At 46.0% G+C, this 27,217-nt stretch overlaps 1 protein-coding gene across 4 annotated transcripts in view; it reads left to right on the top strand.

Moving 5' to 3' along the window:
• LOC138468305 (uncharacterized) overlaps positions 1 to 27,217 on the top strand; it is a 441,590-nt gene that overhangs the window by 195,619 nt on the left and 218,754 nt on the right. For 3 of the 4 annotated variants that reach the window (XR_011268238.1, XR_011268239.1, XR_011268237.1), the window contains 2 exons: positions 13,255 to 13,342; positions 22,820 to 22,896. Coding sequence is in view for 1 of the 4 variants with exons in the window: in XM_069608798.1 (XP_069464899.1) it covers positions 13,255 to 13,342 (88 nt within the window). In the remaining 3 variants the exon portion in view is untranslated. The remainder of the gene's footprint in view (positions 1 to 13,254; positions 13,343 to 22,819; positions 22,897 to 27,217) is intronic. The other variant, XM_069608798.1, reaches the window with a different exon arrangement.

Raw genomic sequence — 27,217 nt, 5'->3', positions numbered from 1 at the left:
TGTTAATTTGAAATGTTTGTGCAAATGCTCTGCCACACTTGGCACCTCACAAATATATGACAAATTACCAAATAAGCAAATGGAATGCAATCACTACACCTGTCACTTTGTATTCACAATTATGGAACTGGGTCCTGTCCACTGATAATGATCTGAATGTTAAATTGTGTAATCATCTATTTGGCGGATAACACACTGCACACAGTTGCATGCTGTCAACGGCATGTGCCTTCTTTATTTACCCAGACCATGATGGAATGGCAAGGGGTGGGCTCTTTATCTGTAGGATCTGCTCTTCCGTAATCCGCATTAGTAGATCAGTCCCTTTCTTGCTAGGACTCTGTTTGCCTTACATGACGAGGGAGGACCACGCACAATGTCTCCACAGTACGCAGGTGTTGCTTTGTTCAGCCACAGTCGCGGGAAGCGACATGGCTCCCATTCTGCGGGCGTAACAGTGCATCCTCACTGCAGCAACGAATATTCAATCATATGTCAATACACATAACAAATCTATTATTCTTTGCATTTCATTTACTTATTTGGTCATTTGTTATATATTTGTGAGGCGCCAGGTTTGGCAGAGCGTTCGCACAAACATTTTACTCACAGGTGTGTTGGGTTCTTACTGCCACGTTATCACTTCCCCACTTGCAGCGCAGTAGACTGGGACCTGCCCCCACTCCTCTCCCCTGATAATTTTGTCAATGTGCATGACATTTTTACAGGGCATCTATAATAAAGCAAGCATAAGTGTTATTACCCGTGTAGACTGGCATTTGGGTGCAGCCAGTCTAGTAATTTCTTACTGCGTCATTGAATATCTATATAATGAAGTAAGCATCAGAAGTGTTATTACGTGCTATTATGTGTCTAGAATAGCATTTTGCTGCAGCTAGACTAGCCTTTTTTTACTTACTGTGGCTTGACTTTGTGTACTGGACATCTCTGATAATCATGATAAGTGTAATTACCTGGCTAGACAGGCATTTGGGAAGGGTGGACTGAGCATCCGAGGAGAACTTCCTCGTCGCAGTGGCAGGAAAAATTCCACAGAGGCCCTGAGATGGTTTCGGGACTTTGCTAATTCCCCAAGAAGGGGGCAAAAGAAAGAAGCATCAAGTTGAGAGATACTGTAAAAAACTCTCAAACACCAGGAAAAGGGGGGAGTCCTCCTGATGAAGAAACTGAAAGCCTGTTTGATACCCTAAAGAGACGCCAGGGGAAGGGAGTCATTCTCCCTTGCTTTGTTGTTTGATTTGTTGGATTTTTGAGTCATTTGTATAGTGCACCTAAACAAACCAAATCGTATCTGGGCGCAGATGGTACCTAAATACACTCAAATAATAATATAAAGAAGAAAGCACATTTACCAGATTCCCAATCCTGATACTGGAGTAGCTCCTACCTTAGACCATCCTCCTATAGTTGCTTGAACAGATGGGTCTTTAAAACTTTATTAAAAGAGCAGAGTGTTTTTATTTCTCAAATTTACAATGGAAGCTTGTTCCATAACGTTGGGCCATAGATTGCAAACCCATGATCACCCCTAAATACACAATTTGAGGGGGGGAGTTTGCAACAACAAGTTTTTACGTGACCTCAACTGTCTGGTTGATACTGGGTTATTTTTTCAAAGAGATAGCTGGGGGCCAGCGTGTTTACACATTTGAACACCAGACAAATAATTTGAAAATCAATACGACCGTTCACCATAAACCAGTGCAACGATCGACGAAGGTTTGTAATCGGGCAGGATTTTGTTAGTCTAAAAATAAGTCTGACAGCTGCATTTTGAGCTTTTTGTAATCGCTGGATTTGTGTAGAAGGGATGCCTGCCAGCAGCCCATTACAGTCATCCGTGCAAGTGTGGCAAGAGAGTTTGAAGTGAGGCACAGTTTGGCACAGACTTCATCTGGCTCCACATTATTGACTCCCCCCTTAACATGGATTGTTTCCTGCACTCTATTTTTTGCCTGGCTTGCCTGGGAGCTCGGCTGGTTAAGCCTGCATTATCCTACAATAACTCGCTCCGAGAATGCGGAAAGTGAGGCACAGTTTGGCAGTTCGCAGTTGGTGAGTACCGGGGGGGGGGCATATCCTCACCCATTGTCTTGCCATCATCCGAAGGGCTTGGGATAACGCTTGCATTGTTATGCAATACTGCCTCTGAATTTGTGCAATGAATTGAGACTTCTTTTAAGTGCATGAATTAATCTTAATTCATTTTTTTATATATTTTTTTTAACTTCCCACGCTGAAGCGCCAAACTACTGGTGCTATTCTAGCATGTGTGCCTAAACGTGCAGCTCTTTCATTGCTCGGTGCGATGGAGGGCCGTGTGGCATCGGTTACTTCACTGGAGCAAGTCTTAGATCTGAGTGAGTTGGAGGGCCCTGTTGGGGATTTACCCGATATCCCTGCATAAAACACTCGCTGTGCGAAGCGTGCTTGCCCCAACGCACTGTTAAATTGATTGAGGAAGTACTGACTGATCCAAAAATCACTGACTTTTACTTGGCACGCAAGAAGGTCTTGGATGTATTGTCTCTCCCTCAAGGGCTTTTTAACGGATGACTTGATACATGAATTTGGCTCCTCTCTTAAGTGCCTGGGCTCCAAGACAATCGAACAAGTAGCAATGTGCCTTACGAATGCCTCTGCGCTGGAATCCTCTAAGGTTATAGCAGACACCATCTTTGCACCGGTTCAACCTCCTTCCATATCTCTGGTACCTACCTCTGTTGCAGTCTGTTTTGCTTCGGTTGCCCCACAAATGAATGACAAAAAAACCTTTGGGATACACTTTGCATGGAGCACTCTGGTTCTCTTTCTACAAACGTGGCTTCACAAAGGATAGACCACCGTTTGCTGGCATTAGACGACCCCTTTCATTTCCCCTCAAGCATTTTGTGCATCGCATTGAACTGATCCGTCTAACGAGTTGCATCCTGTATCGCTGCGTCGGAACATCCGTGTTTTTTCCCCTGTTTCTACTTGTTCTTCCGCCTCAATTGACTTGGCTGAAGTGAGCTGCTCTTCAGCGGCTATGTTTAATATCTTGGTTAATATTTTGGAATCACTGCTGGCTGACCTGACCGTCAACATGCAATGTAATTGTAACTAAATTGGCTTCTCGGGACTGCTTACTAAAACTTCGGACTTAGTTGATTTACTAACTAGGGTTCTTGCACGCCAAGAATCACTTTGGCTTGATGTTTGTTCTAATATGTCTTCCCGAGTTGATCCATCGTTTAATCCTCTGACTTTGAATGCACATACTAAGCCAACATCGATTGATCCTAAACTGACCACTATTGTACAATTGGCTCCTGAGAAATGCCATATGTGGTGGCCTTGTAGGGTCGTCAATCAGGCTCTAATGTATGAGCCGGTAATTGATAAAGACAAAGGGGATGGGGATAGAAAAACCTCTTGGAAATACTTTGATTAAAGCTTCCGAGACACATGTGGCCCTTTTTCCCCACTTTCCAAAGTAGACAGGCCACTGTTCATTTTTTCCTGCTCTTGCTGGAAAGGCTCTAATTTCTTCTCATTGTTTGTCGACTGGGCACATGAATGAGGCTATTATATCTATTGATAACGCCTCTTCTTATCAAACCCTGCTGCCTCTTCCCGTTATTCCAATTGTCAGAGTTCCCATTGACCCATCAAAGCCCACGCTTTTGAGACCATTGGCTGCTCCTGTTACTCTCAGTAACTTCTCCCCGGTGTGCATTCCAAATGATTCTAGCAAACCCACCGTCAGTACCTCTGTTCAGACTGAGTGTGATCTTGGCTTGCGCACCTCTTACGTAGAATCTAGGCCCTCTTCATCTAGAAAGGTGACTGCCCCCTCCCTTCAAGACCTGGTCAGACAGGCCCCAGTGGGGGGGTTACAGACTTATTTGCCCTCTAAGCCTGACTCTAAGGCTCTTTTGGTCCATTATTTCTTTAGTGATGAGGCTGGGCAATTTTTGAACTGAGCCTGATTGCTTGATTTACTCCATTGCATCATTCCACTTCAGTTTATTCGAAACGACAACATAAAGATAGTGGACATTTGCGAGGGATCACACTTTGCTACATCTGTCGCTTATTTGTTTTCCAATGAAACTTTGTCCCATATCCTAGAGCACGTCGACTCACTTAGACACCAGAGCTATGAGTGCACTGCCATGGATCTGGAATATGGAGGAATATGGAAAGAGATTTCACCCATTGCCTCTGAGTGGCAAATGTGCCACTATTTCCGACCCCAGATGTGTTCCTCTTGTACCCTGCTTGCCTTCTGGAGCGGGGACGGTGGATGCTTCGTTGGGGGAAGAAAGGCATGGCTGCCCAAGCTGGTCGCCCAAAGGGAGACAGCTGGCCTTTAGCCTTGGATGCTCCACATGGCGTGCCATGTGTTAGCTGGAACACTTGTGCGCACTCCCATTTGTTTGAGGAATGAGGACTTTTTGATGATGTCGACCAGTACACTATGGTAGCATTCCAGGAGACTTTGCTTGTCAATCCGGTGGTGGCGGATGGCTGGTATTTTATTCATAAGCCAGCCAGCAAGACCCCCGCGGGCACCCGAAGGAAGGACGTTTTCTGGGTGTTAACTCCTTGAGTATGGTGGAATTACCCACGTGTTCTCCGAATATCCTTATGGGAAGGATTTTCCTACCCACGGAAACGTGTATTGGGGAGTTGGTCATTATCAAAGTTTACAACCCACCTTATAGGCAGCCCCATGATTTGGTGCTCCTTAAAATGAAGGATTTGATTGGTAAATTAAAGCCCTGTTCCTCTTTTATGGTGTGTGGGGACTTTAACTCTCGGCTCCCCAGTGCTCCCAAGATGGTTGACCATGAGGACATGAGGACACGCATTCATCATCGGCCGTGGACGGCAGTCTACTTTCCTGCTTTTGCGGGAGGGGTCTTGCATGGGCTGGTTTGTTCTATTCGATGGGGTTCACCATGGTTAATGGTGATTACATGTCACTCGCCGCCTTTAGACTCACATCCGAAAGCATCTTGGTCTGCGCCTTTATGGCTAATGACTTGCATCTTGTAAGTGACATAAGCTTATCTCCTCGGCTTGAGAGCAACCATATGCCACTGGCGATCATCTTAAACCTCAGCTTGATGCCCTCTCCCCTTAATACCATCGGGGAACTTAGGGTTAATTCTACCTTAAATCGTATTCCATGGAATGACCGAAGGATGGGCAATGTTTCTGTACGTTAACAAAATGCCCTGGCCTCCTTTGTTGAACGCTGTGCACTTAGGTGCGTGGAAAAACCCTATGATTTTCCTAGGGATTTTGAGGAAGTGATCGCCGCTATCATGTCCTCCATTTCATTTTTGCCACGGGAGGTACCCGGGCCACGTGGACATCTTTTGCTTCGCCTCTCCATCGTCATCCCTGGACTAACTGCCACCAAGAGGCGTAAACTGCGTAGAGAGATGCAAACCTTAGCAGGAATGGAACTGGATCCCCTCGTAAGAGCGCAACGCCTAAATAAAGCAAAGCCAAAAATGTATATCTGAAATGGCTAAGACAACATCGGTATAACACTTCGGTGGCGGACACTAGTTTGACTTGCCTTGGATAACGATGCACAGGAATTTTGGAGGCGGATTGACGTTTGCACCTGGGGAACATAGATGTCCCCGAACTTGTTTGGGTTGAGCATGTCTCCAGAATTCTGGGAGGAGGTGTTTCTACATATGTTGGACCGGGCCCATCCACTGCTAGGTGGAATTACACCAAAACGCCTGATGACATCTTGAGGCTAATTGTGAGAGCAAATCCTTGAGGGCCTAGGAGGGTTTATGTAGTACTGTGACGCTGTTTGCTGGGCTACTGCGCTGCACTGGCTCTTCCATTTAATTGGAGAATCCCAACTTATCCCATTCTCCTGGAGGGACGGTATTATCGTCCCCATATGGAAGAAGGATGATGGTCTGATACCAGCAATTATCGCTTTCAGTGATGCTTGCTGTTTCATCGACGATCTTCGCCCGCATGCTATTGAAGGAACTATGTTCTTGGGCGGAAGATGCCAAGCTTATTTCGCTGAATCAAACCAGCTTCCAACGGGGGGACTGGGTGTGTCGACTTATTGTCTCTCCTTGCTGACTGCCCCTCCAGCAGGCTTGGCTTATTCGCCAGCGCACTGTCTATGTGGCGTTCATAGATTACAGTGCCGCCTTTGGCTCCGTCAATCGGAATATGCTTTGGTGGAAGTTATCGGATTAGAACATATCGCCGGGACTATTGTTCATGATTATTTCCCTACACACCAACACCAGGTTTAAGATCAGGTTAGACCAATCTGGTAAGACTTGCTCCTGGATTTCCACTGCAAGCGGGTTGAAGCAGGGATGCATGCTAGCGCCCCATCTGTTAAATTTATATCTAGCTGATATCGGTGCACCATTGGCCAATCCATCGATCGTCCCGAAAGTTGGCAACTTCCCTTTGCAGTGGATGGGTTATGCAGATATCATCATCCTTCTGGGTCTTATCCTGTCCGATTTACATGCTTCATTCTCGCACTCCCTTCACCTTGTTGTAAACACCAGAAAAACAAAGGTTATGGTATTCCATCCCACAGGCCATAAAAAGATCACAATGCCTTGGCACGTGGAGTCGACCATCCTTGAGGTGGTAAACAAGTATAACTACCTGGGAGTCACTTTGACTGTAGATTATGGGGCAATTGTCATCTGGACTACGTTAAACGAAAGTGCTCTCAGATTATCGGGTGCCTGGGGGAAGTGGCTCGCAGGGGCTCTTCGGTCTGGATCTTGGCCTGATTATATCGGCCCAAGATCCTTCCAACCATTATGTATGGGACTGAAGGCTGGATGCCCGGTAACATCATTGGAGTGGCCAAAGTAGAATCCTCACTGCTTAAGAGGTTGTTTCGACTTCCGACCCACACTCCGGTTGTGACCATTCTCCTTGAGTTAGGCATTGAGTCTTGCCTGGCGAGATTCCAGCTGACTTACTTGAGTATATACTGGAGGCTAGCCAACGCCCAGGCTGGCACTCTGAATGCCATTATTTTTTAGGCTGGCCGGGCTGAGGCACCGTACAGGCAGGATAGCGCCATACTTTCCATCTATTCTTTTGCTGCTAGATGGCTGCCCCTGGTCCTGAGCGAGCCAGTGAATTGTCCTCCCTGTAACACTTACCTTGCCTCCATAGGAGCATAAATGGTCCAGAGCTCTGGTGATCAGGCAATACTGGTTAATTAGGGTTTTCCCCTGTCATAAAGGAGAAAGTAAAAGAGGAGGGGGAGACTGGAATCAATATAAAGTGGTAAATCTACTATGGCTCACCCTTTTCTTTACCACCCTGACTGGCTCCCCTTTAGTTCCTAAGGCCCACACACTCCTCACCCGTGTTTTGTTGTTTTGGAGCTCTCTGTCCTGCTTTCAAGCTGGGGTGCGTTGGTGTTGAGGCTCAGACGATAATCATGTTGTTAAAAGGGAAGTGTTTAAATTCCTGAAGAGGTCTTTAGTCTTTAGTCATAAAAGGCACCGAAGTCTCTAAGAGAAAAAGGTTCTGAGGTTGGAGCGATCTCTCTTGATGATTTTAACAACTGTCTTCTTTTGCAGGTTCTCTGAAGAAAGAATTTTCACTTGAGGAGCTTGGACGTCGAAGAAGAAACATGAAGTCTTCTCTTGAGGTAAGGAGGCGCGCGTAGAAAGGAATAGGCGTGTGGCCCAGTGTGCCTTCGTTATCCAACTATGTTTTTTTTCTTGAGGTAAGTATGCAAATGTAATTCGGCAAAGGCGCGCGGCACAGCGTGTCCTAGTTATGAAACTATGGCTTTTTTCTGCGAGGCGTTGGAATGCTTGAGAAAAGCTTGTCAGAGCTTTAGGTACGTGTGCGCATATAGTTATTCTTATTCACTTTTAGTCTGTAATGTTCTTTCATTAACTATGGTACCTTTTGTCTTTGTAGGTTTTCAGAGGTCAGAAGAACTCAAAATGAAGCTGCGGCCTTGGATGAAGACTGCTGACTGAACTGCGGAAATACGGAAGATGAAGTCACCTGTCGGGGGACTGCTGCTGCGGAAAACTCTGATCCAGTATGTTGAAGACTAAGGTCTATGGATTATGTGAGCAATTAGAGTTCAAAACAAGACTTTTTTTCTATTATTCTGCAGGTCTGTGAGCTGAGCGCCGGTAGCGTTACACCGATGTCAGTGGAAATAACGCAAAGCGCGTGTTACTGCAGAGGCAGGGCTTTTATAGTCCTCTATGCCCAACGTCTAGATCTCAATGACTACTTAGAAAGTGACCCGCTGGACGGCCATCTTAAGGAGATTGGAACACCATTGGATCTCTATGGGAGCCCTTTGTCACCTTGGGGGGAATATAAGAATGTCAGGTTTGCCATTCTAAAACCCATGTAGCCCCTACGGACCTGTACCAAGACTCCTTCCTGGCCCGGACACCAGAACCTAACCCAGAACCCCTGGAATTGATCATGACATTCCCACTTTTTAAGGCCGCTATGAGAGATGTTGTTATATCTTGCTTTAGTGAGCAACACGCTGTGGATCTTACCACAAAATCTAATAGTGGCTTATTCATGGCATATGTTTTCAACCAGTATCACCTATAGAATTACATAGGCCAGTTTGTGGGAAATACCTTGGTCTAGGACTATCGCAAATGAAGAACAAACTCGGTAAAGATCTTGGAGGTCAAGGGTGCCTGGAATAACATCCTTAGGCCCCTACGAGTGTGTGCCGCTTGTGTGGGTCTAACCAGCTTGAGTAAGTTAAACATCTTCTGACTCACTGTGAAGCCTTGAGGTTAAAAGCTCTACTTGTGGATGTACTGAGCCCCATTCTTTGCAAGGTATTTGGACATTGTTTATTGGGGGGTTTGGGAGGTGCGAGCAAACCTTGCATTATTTTCCTCACTATCCTTTGGCGAAAAGTAGCAAGCATTTTGGAGGACTATAATTCTCATTGAAGCATTGAGGGTTTGGATTGAATGTTATTTGATGGGACTGCTTGGGAACCCATGGGTTCTTTATTTTTCTTTTTATTCTGTTTATTTTGAATTGTACTGATTACTATGTTGTTCTTTCTTACTAAGATTGTGTTGAAATGTTGTTTGTACAGCTATGTAACACAGTAAATAAATAAATTACAGTAATCCAGGCGTGAATTTGCCAATGTGCCCACCACCACTGCATGATCCTTAGCCGGAATAAACTGGAGAGCCTGTCTCAGGGTGCGCAAGGTGCTGAGAACTGACTGCACCTTAGCAATTAACTGGGCTTTGCTGCCCAGGTCCCCATGCCAAATACACCCCAGATGTTTTAATTTAGGGGCAAAGTAGTAGGTGTGAGCCCAAAAAGCAAGGCAACCCTGGACACCTGCTACCCTCAAGAGGTGTTTAGGGCCAAACAATGCTACCTCGATTTACCCAGCATTCAGGAGATGCAAGTTAGGGGGCACCCCCCTTTTACTTCCTCCAGACATTGTTTCACTGTTTGAAACCTCTCCTCCACATTCCCTATTTTGATTAACACTTGGGTATCTGCATACAAGTGAAATTGTTCTTCGCGCTTCCTCAAAATCTCCATCAATGGCCTAAGATATAAATTAAAGAGAAGGGGGATAGTGATTATCCCTGCGGGATGCCACAGTCCTGTAGAAGAGTTTCACACAAACCCACCCAATTTGATTAGTTACCGATATGACAAAAAGGACTGGAACCAGCTCAGTGTCTGGTCAGAGATGTTCCCCATCTCCCGAGGCGCCCAAGCAAGATCCAGTGATCCACCGTATCGAACGTCGCAGAGATACACAACATGACCAGTAGGGGATGAATCTCCCTGATCTGCCACTTAAAGGAGGTCATCCCATACTGCCATCAATGCCGCTTCGGTTCTGAAGCCTGGTTGGAAACCCAACTGGAGGGGGTCCAACAAAGATTCCTTACCCACATAGTCTTGTAACTCAGATATTACAATCTTCTCCAAAAATGTTTTGGGCAATGGTAGCCCCGCCCCTGGTCGATAGTTCTGCAAATCTTCAGGGTCCACGTTTCTTTTTTTAAATTATTTTAAAGAGTGGTAACCACAGACTTTTTTAGTATCACAAGTAATGAACCAGATAATGATTTATTGATGAACTGAGTTAGAAAAAGGGATATCAGTCAGAAGTCATGTTGCCATGCTTGCAGGTATGGGGAAGAGTGTGTTGTTAGTGGGCTGCAGTTTTATCAGCAAAGACAACACCACAACTTCACCAACCAAAGAGAAAGACTCCCCAAACAGCGGAGCACGTGTTCTCTTTGGTCCCTTAAAATAATGTTCAGAGTCTTTCCCAGTAAGAGGTAGTTGTGAAATCTTTTCCTGAATCAATTCAATCTTCCTATGAAAGAATGAGTTGAAAAGATGTGCCTGCCTCGGAGAGGGCTCCATGGCAGAGAATACATACTTTGGTTGTACAAAATTAGCAATAGTTGATTGATTCATAGACACAAATTTTAATAATCAGGAACTCAGATTTGGCTTTAAAAAGGGATTTTTTATATTCAACTTGTGCCACTTTCACGTTTCCTGCATAAGTGGGGGTTCTATCTTTTCTCCACTTTTTCCTATTGCTCTAAAGTGTTGATGTAGGGGGAAGAGACCATAATTTGGACATTATGGACATTGTGAACTATATTGGAGCGTGTAGGCCAATTCCAGGAGAAGGGAGCCATTCTCCTGGTCCTGAAAGTTCAAGAAACTAAAAGCCCATTAATCAAGAGACGCCAGAGGAAGGGAGTCGTTCCCCTTGGATTTGGTGAGGAATATATTGGAATGTGTGAACCAATACCAGGAGAAGTGAGTCATTCTACTGGTTCCGAAAAGTGACTGGTGCAAAGGTTTGCTGGAACCAAAGGTTTTTTGAAACCTAAAGCCAGGGAAAGGGATGTCCTTCACTCTGGCATCCTTTTGCCTAAGAACATTTCTAGGAATACCAGCCAAATACCAGGAGAAAGGAGTCTTTTTCCTGGAGAAGGAACTTTCTGTTGGCTTAGTCTTTAGTTGTAGTGTAAAGGGTAGAAGTAGTTTGTGACACAGGACGGCAGAGTTTGATTTCAACTGACATTCCGACAGATGCTTTAGTACTGGTTTGCGGCAGGCAAACCCCTCTTAGAAGATAAAGATAGTGAGGGTTTCTTCTTTTTGAGAAAAAAACGTTTTTACCCACCAAAATGCCACACTTGTTACAGCATTCTTCTTCAACACACTTACACTATACAATGCTGAAGTGGCATATCTATGCAGTGCCACAGCCTATCTGTTTGGGTGTTTATAGTTTATTAAAAACTTTATTCTTCACAACTCTTAGTTCATTACAAATGGCAATAAATTGCTTCAGACAGAACATTCTAAAATAAACATTAGACATTAATTTATTCAACATGATACAATATAATACCGTAACTATATTTAAAAGTCAAAATGTGCTGGTGGCGATGCGTTGTTCCTTATACAATTCCACACTGTTTCACAAAGCTGCACCAAATTGGGCATAGTTATCTTTTAGGACCCTCTGGACATAACTGGCTACATGACATTTGGACAACCAACCACATTCCGCGGATTCTAGCAAAAAGTCGCAATTTGTGGCTTGGCGAAGCGTTGTTCCTTATACAATTCGAAACATCTGTACCAAATGGTGCATAGTTATCTGTTAGGACCCTACAGACATTACTGGCTGCATGACATTTGGACACTTGACCCTGTTCCCCAGTTTTCAGCACAAGTCAAAATTTGTTTGAGGGTTTGTGGCTTTGTGAAGCATTGTTCCTTATACAATTCCACACTGTTTCGCTAATCTGCACCGAATGTTGCATATTTGCATGTTGGGAACCTCGGGACATTACTAGCTACAGGAAATGTGGACCCCCCACCACTTTCCCTGGATTTCAGCACCTTCACACATGAGACGGTTGCCTGAAATCGGCAAAACGTCAATGTGGTCGTAAGAAGGACCGGTTTGTTTATTGATTTGTAGGGCGCATCAAACCCGTAAGTAACTGAGCGTACAGCATAACAAGAATACTTAAAGCTTAGTTACAGATGACGGTTCCCTACACGAGGAACAAAACTCAAGGTCCAGGTCCTAGGTTGCACGGTTTCCAAGATATTTGCACCACAATGAACTGAACTGCACCACGCCAGGCTGAAGCAACAGGTGGGGAAAGAGCACTGAAGGGGCCCAGTATGCAGCAGCACACTAGCTCTGGCTTCCCCCACCGCCCCTAACTTCTGCTCTGAGGTATGTCAGCCAGCCACACGCACCCATTCTGGGTGCAGTTTACTTCAGGGTGCAAAGCACATCAAGCGATAAGTGATTCAGAACAGCGACCTACAGGATCAGTGTTATCCTGTCTGTCTACATAATCCGTACATTTTTCAGCAGCTATCCCACAAATTACTCTTACTTCATTATGGTGGACTAATTGAGAAACACATTTTCCAACCTTTTGTGTATCGTTATTAAAATAATCACTAAAGCAATGGTCATTGAGATAGTGTACATACAAGATCCTAGCCCACAATATTAACAATCTCCTTATGAAATTTCCCAACCACATTTTCCTCGGCCTTAGTGTTGCACTGCAGCCAATCAGCCAACGTTTTAGCGTTTCTGCCTCCCACAGCTTTTTACAGAGCCAACTATTTCTTTCTTGCCACAGGATCCCTCTTATGGTACCCCACCTTTGTAGGGAGCCCAGTAAGTTAAGATGAATGCACATATAAATATAACAATATTTCTTCCCGAAGAAATCTCATGACAGGGGGCTTGAAGCTCCTTATATTTCCTCAGGTGTGTGGCTAGTTCCCTTTGTAGTTTATACAATGTCATTCTCTATATACCTTACCCCATTTTACAATTTTGATTTTGTTGTACATCTTCACCGGGCTTGTAAGGGCAATGTAAGTTTGTCGAAGTCCATTTCAGCAAGCATCGTGTCACACCATTCCCCCAGAATTGCTCAATGCTTTGTAATAGTTATTGCTTAAAGATATATTTAAATATTAAAATAGTGAACGCGATTGTGGAATCAATATTGCCTCGATTTATGTTGTACTATTGGGTGTAACCCGATCATATGAAGGCAGCACGCTTATTAAAATGTGGTTGGCATCTACAATATTCTGGTCTGCTTCAGTATATATTTGGTATTTTAAAATGTTTACATTTATTTACTTTTACGCCTGCAGGCCACTTCCGGTAATGTCACCAGAGTTAAAGAGGAACTGATGCCATCCAGGTCAAAGGTTGTGACATCACTTGCTGTGATATCATCAGGTATGTGGCACTTCCGCTACCAATGGCATTTTGTTAAATCGATTTAGTATGAATTTTCCCCTGACCACTGCCTTCATAGCATCCTACTTCACTGCTAATGAAGGTTCTTCCCCCGGATCAGTCTAAAAAAACTTTAAAGGGGAAGTTTGCTCATAAATTGTATTGTCTAGATCGTTCGAGCATGTATTTTTAAGCATACATTAATCGATCTTAAAAAAAAATTACCTTAATTTTACTCAATTTTACACATGCGAAAACAATGGGTTTGGTGCTGCCATCTTGTGATAATCTTATCTGTTGATGCATCGCCCTCAGTTCAAGTGACCTTGCGGCACAAATACAGATCGCCCTACCTGCAAACTAACATCACTACTCCAAATGATATTCTCCACCTAGTTTCATGACTTTCGTGGCCAGTGTAGCCAAACGTGCCCTATCATTACCCACGTGATAACGTTACTTAACATAGAACCAGGAAGATAAACGCCACACATCCTCCAACAGCGCGTAACTTTTCAATCTTGTCGCAAATATGAGAGCAAAACATTTATTTTTACAAAAACATCAATAGTCTGCAATGTAACAAGTGCTTTTGTTTTGCAAAGAACGCTCACAAGAGAAGCTTAAGTCCACAAAATGAACTAATCTTTTTGCATCGCGTGCTTCGAATGTTATTTATAACTACCTCATGATACGCCGATTGCGATCAGCAATCGATCAATTCCTGTACTCAATTCTTGAGTGTCCTTATGTTACACAAGCAAAACTTTCTAATGACGCATATGGTGTTCCGTTAGTGAGAAGATATGGATTGATTGCACTTTCAAGCGCAACGCTTTCGCTAAAGCACGTTTTTACATCATAAACACTGACAGGTTGCTCTTTATTGCTGGTACCGCTAGAGGGCAGATAGGTCCCTGTCAGCCGTCCCACATAACGGTCATCAAATAAGTACTGTTGATGAATATCTGCCAATGTTGTTTGAAGAATCCATCCGACGGTATCTTGAAACTATGACATGTGCAGGACGGTACAATATAGCTGTGTAGATAACAGAATAAAAGAATATATTTTATTATCCATTCGAATATAACAAGTTATCATATAATTCAGAACCGGGTGAAACCTAATCATAAACGCAAACCACACAGAATGAACACAGACATGGCAACATGGGGGAGTAGGTGAGGCCACGACGTGCATGAAAGGTTAGCGCTGTGAAGTAGGTATACCTCACAATGGGATGGAGAACCACATGCACCTGCTTCACATAGCGGGTCCTACCAGAAAATAAGGACAGAGATGGTATCGTTTTCCGTTGAACCACAGACCGATAGCATTATAATGGAAGTGGTAAAAGTAGTGATCGAAAAGAGAACCAAGTGCCCATGGAAAAGGTTCTCACCCCACCCCCCCAAACCCTGACTTTATGGTGCAGAAGGATGAAACATTGACAGCACACCAGGATATCCCACGGGACAAAGCAGTGTAGATATCATTAGCCTGCATACAGGTTGTCGGTGTGGGTCTTCGAGGAATAATCATCACAATATGGTCCAGCTAACAACCCATAACTCTGCACAGAATATATTGGTGGGCAAGACGAGTAAGCAGTATGTCCAAAAAAGTCATACCTCTATTCACACCTCTTTTAAACTATACACAAATAATCTTTACTAAACCGATAAACCGCGAGTCATGCACTCGGTTGTTTATAGTCCGTGTTATAAATATCATTCAGCATAACGTACTGTGTCAATTCTTTTGGTCAAATAGCAGATTCGCACGTCACTGAATTAGTCATTATGCATACAGCACACATGCCGTTTTCTAATCGCACAGATATTATGCATAGTTAAGCTTAAAGAATTTCAGGAAGTACCATTCTCTCAATGTCACAGTGAGTAACCGCCCTGAAAAACAGATCCCAGAAATGGAAACTAAATTTTCTTATGTCCACTTTCAATATAGTAAATGTTATCAATTAGTTGTGGGTATTCTACAAATTGTGTCCCTCAAACAGTTGCTGACTTTCACTGAAGGCCAAATAACAATACAGCCTGTTTTCAGTGATTGAAGCCATAGACGGGTAGGTTTTGATTTTAAAAAGAAAATGGACAAGACGTTGCTTAGGGCAAGTGGTTAAGAAAACCAAGGACAGTTGCAAACAGCGTGTCAGAACAATCCAGACAATTATGTGTTGATCCAGGGATATATCATCTCTGTGAGAAGATGTAATCAAAACCACACCTCTCCCTCGTCTAGTACTGTTTCAGGGCACAAAGCATACCCCTACTCCTAGTGTTCTATATACCTACTGCCCTTCATTACTATGCCCCTGTTCCACTCTTGAGTCATTTGTTTGCTACTTACACTTCTGGCATATATTATACGGCTCTTACTATAGTTAATGCATGTCCGTTCATGCTGCCTTGCGCACCTGGCGCAGCCCTCTCTGCCATCATGCGAGACAGGGTGACATTGCATGCTCATACTAAATATGTCTCCTGTGTGTTCATTATGTCAAGTTGCCAAAGCGTCACAAGGCAAAATGGGAACGCAGGTTGGTGAAAAATAATTCCAAAACAGTGAGTTACATTCATGCGCAGACCAGGCCTTGTGCCAATCAGCTGGGCTAGTGCTTGGGGGAGAAGTGCTAGTGAAGGGGATGGAAGGAGAAGCCTATGGGTGTAAAAGTGCTGGAGGAGTGTGTTAAGATTGGATTTCTAAACTCTGACCTGGTGGGCAGACGTTCAGGAGGCCACCCACGGTTTAGTGAGAAGGGGGAACCTTCTAGACAAGCCAGACCAATCTAGGTAGCTTGGCAGGTGGTCAAGACTAAGCCTCAGGAGGGGTGAGACTGATCGGAAACCCACAATGAGCGCACACACCAACAAACCCCAAATTACTCTTAGACAAGTGTATATGAAAAATAACTTTACATTTATTGTCGACCAGACCAATAGACACAAGTAAACTTTAGTTATGCGAAAACAGTTACCACGCACAATACTCTATTATACAACATATATACAATATGTTTCCTAATGCGACAAATGAGGAAATGCAGCCACAACCTGTAAAGAGAAGGGTTGGTTAACACACTAGGATCATTAGACAATTCTTCTGAGTCGTTCCCTAACTTTCGAGTCCAGCCCTAAGAAGTGACACCTTGGGCACTGGAGAACAGGCTAACTAGGTGGTGGGGGCCCTTCTTGAGATTTCCTGCGCGAGTGATGCTGGCCCACCATACTCCCCAAGTTTGCCTGCCCAACAGTCTCTGAATAGATAAAACTACCAAGCTGGCATACCCAAGGGGAATGGAGAAAATAATAAACGCAGGTCTTCTCTAATACCTACTGTCTCTGGCGCCCTTCTAACAGGACTGGATGGTTCGGTATCTGTGAAGATCTAAAAAGTAATAAATTACTTGCTAATCTGTTTCCTGTTCCTTTACTTAAACTAAGAAAACATGTACAAGTTATCTTCTTCCCACTTCCCTAAATACCTGCAGCCTATGCTCCTTTAGCTAATGGGCTCTGATATTGGTATTGCTGATGTGCTCTTGAAATTCACTTGCTTTTTTTTGCTCCTGTTAATTCTGCCATCTCGTCGTAACTGCGATTCACAAACAGCTGTTGCTTTAATTTAGAATGTTTTTACTGAAACTGACACAGTTGACTCGACGCATGATGTGCGGCAAGTGCGAGTGCTCATAGGTACTTACCTCTAACAACTTACGCGTACACAGAGGGAAGCATAGTGAACTACCCAACACAAACGCCGGCTGGCTTTCTTACGTTAGTAACATTTACTTATTCATTAGATAAATGTAATGCAACGTTATTCGACCGCATGCCTGGTTAGTATTAATGAGTTGACACGCGCACACACACACTGCTGACATTAAGCTTGAGTCTCTATCACACGCGCACGCAAGCAAGCTGCAGCTAATAGTTTCTTGCCTTATATCTGACATCACAGTTTTTACAATTACGTATCTGAATGCTATCTCTAAGAAACAGTTCTTTAAAACCTTTTCATTACAACTTTTAACTAAAAAACGTTTGAAACTTGGGAATTATAAACTGTAGAACTTAGCTTCTTTCTTCTGTTCTTGGCTTCTGGAGGTCACACTAGCTTTAGATGAATTTCAGTGGATCTTCACTGCTTCTTCTTTGGACTTGGGTAGTTCTAAGGGAATTTATTAACAAAACTAAAGCGCTATGAAACCTGCGACCTGTCCTTAGGGAAACTAGAAGGAAAGGCAGTTTAGAACTCCCAGAAGAATTCCAAACTACCTCACCACCAGGCACAGCCAATCACTGCTGCAGAGCTAAGCCTCCATCTTCCACTGGGGAAACAAAGGCTTCCTGAAAACCACATTAAGGAAAAACTTCACATTCTCAATCAGTAACTACCAGCAACTAAACTCAAACCCAAATGCTAACTAAAGAGTATTACTGATCACCACTCCTACACCTCTAGTTAAAGTGTTTAAATAATATACTGCAGTGTGGAAACATAAATGAGCCTTTAAAGTGTGTCTTATAATAAGGGAACCTGCCCAAGCCCCATGGGACCCTGACACAGACTTCCCCCTCCAGAGGACCTAAAGGACTTTGTCAAGCATCGTTTGAGGCCTTTATTCGACATGGCACCCCGCAAAGGCGATTCCTTCCCCGGCAAAAGCCCGACCGGGAGGGGCCTGTCAGGCTCTAGCACCAGCACATGTACCAAGGCTAGTCCAGCTCCCAGCCTTCGGGCCGAGGGGTCTCCGGATCCTTCTGGTATCCGTGCTGAGGGACCGCAAGGTTCTTCTACCGGGGTTACTCCCAAGGGGCAATGCCCTAATACTAGCATGTCCGTGGGGTGCCTTCACGCAGCATAACTGGCAGTTCTGCCGAGGGCAATATGGCTTCCAGGCCCCGGCCTGAGGTACGGGATAGGCCTTACGTTCCAACACTAAGCGTCTTGGACGGGGCTGGTTCGAGCGAACCAGGCACCACGACTTCGGCACGTGGCACGCAGCTCGACAAATTGGCTGCCGTGTCAGACAAAATGGCTGCTCGTCCAATACCTCTTCTAGCAGAGCGGGTTGAAGAAGGGGTCACAAGGTGGGACTGGTGTCAACCAGGTACGTGGCCTACTGCTTATCCATCAGCAGCGCAGGGCAGATTCCCCCAGACAGAGTGTGCCCTGGCCCCAGCAGCCTGCAGCCACTCCATCAATAGCTCCTGCCACCTCCTCAGCTTCCGGAGACAGGTTCTTCGAGAGGTTTCTGGCGCTGATGCGAACGCCCCAGATGGGCTCTATCCGGGATGCTATCAGGGACGTGCTCCCCCAGGTCACCCCACCGGTTCCCATAGTCATTCCTCCAATGGTTCCGGTATCTCAGGCCCCAGCGCTGCTTGCGCTGCCTTTGCCGCCAGCTCCCCTGCCTGCGGCACCACATGCTATTCCACAACAGCTTCCGCTGCAGCCCCCGACTCCGGTTTCCACACCGCAGCCCACGCTGCCCAGTACTCCTCTGCCAGCCCTGGATCCTCCTCTCACACAAGCGGACACAGACGAGGAGGAAGACCCCGACATGCCATCTTCAGCAAAGGCCTTCCACAAATGCCTTGCGGCCCTGGCAGAGAACTTGAGCCACCGTCAGCCTGAGGTAGAGCAGCCCGAGGAGGGGGTCCTGGCAGGAGTCCTCACCCTAAGGCCCCCCTCCAAGACGGGGATCCTGATGCAGAAGGACGTTGTTGCAATGGTCAAGAAGGGGTGGCTCAAGCCACACTCAGCCCAACATGTCAATCCGCGCCTCAATGCCAAGTACAGGCAGCTAGAGGGGGATACACTCTTGCTTTCTGCTCATCCACAGCTGCACTCCTCGGTGATCGCTGCGACATCACTAAATTCTAAGCCTCAGTTGTCCTCAGCCACCTCGTCTTCGGTGTTGCTAGGCAAGGAGTAGATGATCCTGGAGGCGTACAGGAAAAAGCTGTACTCCAACTCCTCCCTGCACCTGCGTCAGGCCAACGCCAATGCCATGCTGACAGCTGCTAACCAAAGGCTCTGGCGGGAAATCGCTGACTTCCTCCAGGATCTCCCACCCCAAAGTCGGACTCGCTTCAAGGCGGGATTAGGAGAAGCCAGGCTGGTAGTGTCCGACATCATGGAATCCTCAGTGGCCCATATCGATACCTCTGGCCGGGCCATCTGCATCGCCACGGTCATGAGAAGGATGGTCTGGCTCGACCTTCCATTCAAGGGTAGTGACCTCTTCCACTCCTCCACGGATGACGAATTAGATAAGAAGAACAGCTCACAGAATGCTAAGTCTTTATCTAGTCTTACGAAGGCCACGCCCAAGGTGTACACCCAGTCCAATCCACGATACGACAAGGGGCGGGTGTCAGGAGGGTTCAGAGGCTTCCAAGAACAGAGCTCCAGACAACCTGACCGTTCCCCACGTCAGCATCGGAGGAAACAACAAAAGGGAGGTGGGGCCAAGGGGGTTTTCTAATCCCCCTCCTCCTCAGCAGCCTAAAAGGGAAAAAAGGCATGACACGCTCCTCCGGATCCACGTGTCTCCGGTGGGTGGGCAGGCTTGCCTCTCGCATGCAATTCTGACGCCAACATTTTTCAGACTTGTGAATCCTATCTGTAGTCTCCACGGATTACCGCCTACGGGTTCCTCCCTCCTCCACTCCTCTCCCACAGATTGGGACAGCAACTCTGTTGGCGGAAGTCCAGTCGCTCGTCGAGAGCCAGGCAGTGGAAGAAGTCCCAGCCTCCCAGAGAGGATTGGGCTTCTATTCCGGAATTTTCGCCATACAGAAGAACAACCAGGCTTGCCTGAGAGTTGTTGGTTCTTTCCACCCTCAACCTCTCGCTACCGCTACAAAATTTCAAGATGGTTACGCCAGCTCTCATTGCGGAGACACTGAACAGGGGATACTGGATGTGCTCCCTGGATCTGAAGGACGTGTATCTACACGTCCCGATTTGGCAGCCGCATCGGTCCTTTCTGCACTTCAGGATCATGGGCTGCCATTTCCAGTACATGGTTCTACCCTTCGGCCTCAATTCAGCCCCCAGGGTAGTCACCAGACTGATGTATGTGGTGGAGGCCTTCCTCAGGGCCCAGGGCCACCACATCTACCCATACCTGGACGACTGGCTCGTCCTGGCTTCAACTCTGGAGGCGGTTCTTCACACCCCTTCCGTGCTTATGAACATACTCCACAACCTGGGGTTTACGATCAGTCTCAAGAGGTCTCAGATGCAACCCACGCAGAAGCTGACCTTCCTGGGCTTCATCTGGGACACCTACTCCGAGAGGGTGTTCCCTTCGGAAGGACAAGATCACTGCCACCAAGACAGCTACTACTCACTTCCTCTCCAAGATTGTGACCTCGGCCTGGTGGTACCAACACGTACTTGGCATTATGGCGGTGGTCCTTCTGTCCGTGCCCCACACGAGACTTAGGATGAGGAGACTGCAGCTGCACTTCGCAGCTTCCTGGAATCAGGAGAGAGGGGCTCACAATCGGATCCTGTGGCAAGTCATAAAATAAGTGGTATTGCATCGCAATTTGCAATACAATACTGCTGTTTTGCTGTATATTTAATGAATCATGTCGCACCTACTGCGATAGGATTTCTAAAGTTTAAATGCTGCTAATAAAAAAAGAAGATTGTGCCTAAACTCTGCCTCTCAGTCTGTACACAGTGTGCACTGAAGGGGAGGCAGAAACACCTGGGCTGAGCTAAAAACATTGTATCAATGTTATGAGCCCAGCCTGGATGCATTGTCATCACGTAAGAGGAGGATCTCAGCCCCCCCTCACACACAGCTCTGGCTTTTAAGAGGTAAGGTGGAGGGAGTGCTTAGGGGAGGTTTGGGTGGGGGAGCCGGGCCCCTTTGCTGTGTTTTATGGGGCTCTGGGTATTTAGCAAGTGGCCATCCAGGGAATACATTTCTCTCGCCCGTTCGGGTGGGGGAAATATTAATTCCAGCCATACTTGCTATTACCCAGCCCCTCAGTAACACAGCATGCTTGTAGAAGGCTTTCAAATATTCTTTGTCTCGTGAGAAGTGCAGATTTTATCACGAAATGAAACAATATTTAAAGTCTTCAGCGAGCAGGATGTGTTGTTACTGCGGATGCTGGGTGTTAGAGAGTGGCTGGCAATAATATTCTCCCGCCCGACTGGGAGGTCTTCTGCGAGCAACAACAGGCCCGGAAACAGTGGTGCAGGGTCAGACTGGGGCATACAATTTTCTCGGGCACCAACTAAAAAGTGCTCTGCAGTTGCAAATGGGAATTATTTCCTTTTGTGACGCTGTTTAATTAACCCAAGGAGGAGGTTTATGATAAAATGTGATGCAAATTGTACATTTTAGATAGTTTTGACCAGTGTTGCTGAATAAATATTATTAGTCACAATATAGTCCAGTAACTCATCAAACTGGCCCACATTGGCAAAAAAGGTGGTCCTTTTTGACCCAAAAAACGGGCCCCCACAAGCATTTTGCATTTCTGGTTAAGCCATGGGCCTATTGCCCTATAGGCCAGTCTGAGCCTGCAGTGGTGCATGGAGGTTGGCTCACGAAGCAAGCAGCCAGAGCCAGTAGGAAGCTTTACACTGGATATAACTTTAATGTGAGCGCTGCAAAGCACATATTAAAAGCCTCAGGACGCAAATTGTGACTTTTTTGCTGTGCTTTGCGGACTGGAAACATGGGGGCAGTTGGTGGGCCCTCTGCCCCCAGAGGCTCAAGGCCTCTTTTGTTTGTAAGGGTAGAAAGGCCCTCATCTCGTCCCTGAATGCATTACTGGGTGTTAGCAAGTGGCTGGGTAGGAGGAATATTATTTCCAGCCACTTTCCAACACCCAAGCCTGCAGTAATAACACAGCCTGCTGCTTGCAGAAGACCTTTCAAAGGGTCTTCTGCAAGCAGGCTGTAGTGTGCAAACAGGCCTGGCTGAAGACTTGTATCCCCCGGCGGCCCTGCTGAGAGTGGAAACAGTGCAAGGCACCTGTGGGGTGCATGGAGGTTCATAGCTGTCAAATATCATGAGGCAGGCAACCGGCCAGCAGGGAGCATTACACTAACTAGCTACAACTTTAATGCGAGCACTGCAAAGTGCAGATTTTGTTCCAGACTGAAAATGGAGACGATTTGCTGTGCTTAAGTGACTGTATACTGGAATCATTAGGGGCAATTGCTGGATCCCCAGAGGTTCGAGGCCTTTTTTGTTTTTAAAAGCGAAAGGCCCCAACGGTGCTCCCGATTGCTGGGCTGGCTGTTAGCAAGTGGCTGCGCTGGCATTTATTTCTCCTTCCCGTCCGGGCGGGAGAAATAATATTTTCACTCCATAGCGAATGCCGAGGGGTCCTGTAAATTCTCGAGCCCCCATCCCCAGAGTGAGTGTGCATTGTTGTGGGTAATTAGTTGCTTTTTTTTACCCTTTTGTAGGAATTGGTCTGCAGTGTAGAGGAAGATTAGGCAGAGAGGACCTTCTCACTGTGACTTGATAACAACCGGCCTGAGAGGTAAGGAAAGCCTAGCCTAACATTTTATTCTAAAAATATCTATTTAATTGTAGGCTATTCAAAGGCCTTCTGCAAGCAGGATGTTATTGGTGCAGGTGGCCACGCTGGGAATTCATTTTCTCCTGCCCATTTGGGTGGGAGAAATATCAATACCAACCACTTGCTGCGCTCAGCCCCGCACTAAAAGCACTGCCGGTGCTGGCAGAAAGCCTTTTCAATCACAATTTAAAGAATATTAGAATGCTTTCTGCTAGCAGGCTGTGTTAAAATTGCAGGGCTGTGTGCATTGGGTGGGCAAAATATTACTCCCAGAACCCCTTTCTAGCAGGCAGCTCTGCACTGATAAAGCCTGCATAAGGCTAAATCATTTGTTCTTTCCTGTTGCTGCTGCACAAATAACAAAGGCCCAGCGATTACTGCAGTAAACTTGTCAGTAGCAACTACGACTTGCAATAATAGATTTGTGATCATGGGATGTTAGCACTTGAATCGGAATAGTGCTTGGAAGCAAGAGGAAACGGGAGACCCGAGAGTTCAAGCCGATTTAGCATTAAAGCCAATTGTCCCACCACATGTAAATAAGTTAGATGCCTTAAAAACCACACTTGCACAGAAAGTGACTCAAAGCTATTTCTTTTTAAAGGAGAGTTCATCCATGAGATCAAACATGGTTTTGAGATGTGTAGTCTTCGGTTTAGAGTGGTGCAAATGGTGGTCAGTCAAAATCTCGAAAACAAAATCTCGAATGACAAAAAGCACGAAACAAAAATCTCGAAGAAAAAAAATATCACATTTTTTATTTATTTATTTATATATGTTTTTGTGGTCAGGTAAGTAAAAAAAAGGGGTAAAATAAAAAAATGAAAAAAGGGGGTTGGGGGGAACCCCCCCATTTTCAAAAAAAACGCATTGAAAAAAAAATTCGATATTTTTTTTTTCGAGATTTTGAATTTGTGCTTTTTTTTCGAGATTTTGTTTTCGAGATTTTGACTATAAACCGGTGCAAATACGCCAAGGAGGTTGCTTTGGGTGTACTTTGCGAATAAACAAAACTGTTGTGGCTCTTGAAACCCAAAACAAATGTGTACTAATTAAAGCTTGGATGTTTGTGCCAGATAATTTAAATTGCAGGCAATTCTGGCTTCACTGCTTAACCAAAGCATGTGATCCTGGGCAAATCGTTAGCCCGAACCCAACCATACCAGTGCTAGCAAGAACAGAAATTTGCATTTTATCCATAGGCAATGTCAGTGGCATCAGCCCTACAGATAAGTGGTGTATCGGCCCCTTTTACTCCCTTAAAAAAAGCAAATACGCCCAACAGAAAATGTGTGCCCCTGCTTTCACCTACACAGCTCCGTGTCTATTATGTTTGGACCAGTAATGCAAGTAGCACCACAGGAGGAAACTAGGGTTATATCTGCCTGATCAAAAGTGAAGCCGTAGCTTTGGCTGTGCATGAATAACTAGGTACAAAGCAATATTATTACTAAGACAATATCATTTTCCATTAAAAAAATGGTTTCCCATTTTTAAAATAGTCATTGGTAATTCGAATTACATTTTTACCCCTAAAAGACTTTAAAAAATGGGGAGTAAAATACTCCCACTTTCAAATATCTGGAGCACTGGGCGGCCTAGATGGGCATTAAATTGCACAATTTGCTGTTAACTTGCCACTCAGTACTTCCCACAATGCCGTGGAGTCAAAAAATGCACCTGTGACCCGTAGGTTCAGAGAACGGATTTCTGATCTCTTGTGCACCCGGTTCATTTTTTAAAAATTTGAATTGAGAGGTATCTGGGATGGCTGAATGCCCTATTTAGATCATTTATTTTGATCTTTTAGATCATCTGAGTTTTTTCTGACTTCCAATAAGCCAGACCATGGATGATTACATGTGATGTACTTGCTGGGCCTCTTATTGTCTACACATAAGAATTTCTGGCACTAACTGGCTGTTGCAGCATTAGGGCCTCACCAACACGTGCATTCCAAGAGACAGATGGCTGGGCATCTACTGTGGTTTTGGCGCTGCAGAATGAGAACTAATTATGTAGGTGTCATGACCACGGGCCCCAGAACACAAAACCCACACCATCTAGTGATGGGGCAATGGGTCACTTGACTCACGTATGTCCCGTTGGGACTCATAAACACAGGGGCCCTGGCTGGACTCAGGCGCCAGGGTCATATAGAGATGTGAGCAGGAACACTTTATTTCAGGGCAGGAGTGCTTTTATTTTACTTTAGTGCTGGAGTGCTTTTGTTTTACAAGAACTTTCCAGGTGCTGGAAGCCTTTGATATGATATGGCATTTGTAACGCGCCTATACACAAGTGTTTCAAGGCGTGACGAGGCAGGGAGGGGGGAACAAGGGGAAGACAGACAACGATTCTAATAGGCCAGGTGTCATTCAGATAGCGCAAGTGCAGAGGTAGGGGGAAGTGCAGTACAAGGTAAGTAGAATAAAATAAAATAAATAAATATGGAGGGCCAGCTGGTGGCAAGTGCAAGGTAAGTGGAGACAAGTGCTGGGAAGGGGGGCTGTAGGGATACAGAAAAAGTCCCGCAGTGCAGGGGTTGCCAGGGAGGCAGTGCAAGTGGAGAGTGGCTGGGCCCAGGACCGGGGTCGGTGAGAGTGGCCCAGTAGCAGATTCAGTGCAGTTTCAGCGAAGAATTAGCAGGGGAGAGGGAGAGAGAAAGCAGAAGCAAAGAGGAAGGTTTTGAGGTGCTTCCGGAACCGGAGATGGTTCTCCTCAAGTTTCAGGGAGGCAGTTCCAGAGGGAGGCCCCGCCGCGGAGAGAGATCTACCCCCAGCTCGTAGCTTCAAGAAGCGGCTGACCCTGAGGGAGTTGGAGACGCATGAGCGAAGGGCTCGGGAAGGAAGATATTTAGGAAGAGAGAGTTGAAGGTATTTAGGCCCCAGGCCCCAGAAGGCCTTGTGGACAATGCAGAGGGTTTTGAACTTTATCCTCGCAGCCACTGGGAGCCAGTGTAGAGATTTCAGTCCTGGAGAGATACGGTCCCTGGGCTTGATTCCAAGGACAAGTCTCGCAGTTCTGTTCTGGATGAGTTGCAGAGGGCGGAGAGTGGAGGCAGGCAGATTAAGATAGAGGCTGTTACAGTAGTCCAGCTTGGAGAGAACCAGAGCTCGGGAGACAGTGAGCTTCTGGGGGAAGGAGAGGAAGGGAAGAATACCTCTGAGGAGGTGCAGCTGGTAGTGTGACTTCTTAGAGACGGCAGATATATGAGCAGAGAAGGAGAGTGTGGAGTCGAAGATAACCCCGAGGTTATTCCAAAGAACATCCCCATGTGCCGACTCATCCGGCGTGGCTCCCTAGGCTGACTTATAAGGTGGGGCAGGGCGTGGGAGCAGGCAGGCCATAGCTACTGGGCATGGCCTGGAACAAGACTATATAAACCCACCAATCCCTCAAGCAAACGCTTTGCGTTAATTTGCACATCCGTGCAACGTGACACTCACTGCCGCCTGGACCAGCTACTTGCCTTGTGATCCTGCAACAACCGCATCCTTACCTGGACCCTGGCTCGCATCTCACGGCAACGCTCCATCTTCATGGCAGATCCCGAATCGACGCTGCAGCACCTGCGCTCTTTGTCCCACGAAGCGGAAGTCCTGAAATGAGAAAAGAAGACAAGACAAGGTTAGAACTCCCGAAAACACCCAACCTAGGGTCGTGCCGCATTTAAAACCCAACGCGCACCCTAAGGCACCATTAAAGGCTACTTACCAGCTGTCGGACCATCTCAGCCCCGCTCCTCTGTACCGCCAGCATCGCTTCTTCTACTGCAGCTACCGCTGTCGCCGCTAAACCACCTGCAAGGGGAGAGATCAGAGAAAGGAGACATTACATACAAAGGACAGAGAACGTACTTTACAAATACAATTACAACAGTTGGAAGACAAGTGGGCAGGTGGAAACAAGGAAAACACTTACCCACAAGAGAAGTGGACTAGTCGCAGCTTGCCTGGACTTCCACGACAAGGGACCAGTGAAGGAACTCGGTTCCCTTCAACAAGCGCCCCTGCCAGAAGTAGCTGGACAGAGATTTCATCATTTATCAGGTGAGCCTCAGGAGTAGTGCAACCCCAGGGAAGCCACATCCAGGGAGAAGGTCTGAAGAAGGGGACTGGGACCACAGGCTGCCTACTCATATGACCCCCCCATTATATTCACGCAGGAACCGCACTGCTCATCACCGCAGTTCCCCACATAGACATAGAGGGAGGAACAGACAAGAGGGGTTTCATCCTTGGGAGGGCTTGGTGGTGGTCTACAGAGATTTCTCCCTGAT

The sequence above is a fragment of the Ambystoma mexicanum genome, chromosome 4q (genome assembly GCF_040938575.1).
Source record: "Ambystoma mexicanum isolate Mex_15411 chromosome 4q, UKY_AmexF1_1, whole genome shotgun sequence".
Classification (NCBI taxonomy): domain Eukaryota; kingdom Metazoa; phylum Chordata; class Amphibia; order Caudata; family Ambystomatidae; genus Ambystoma; species Ambystoma mexicanum.
The sequence above is the reverse complement of the archived record's forward strand: the minus strand, read 5'-3'. Positions and strand labels throughout refer to the sequence as shown.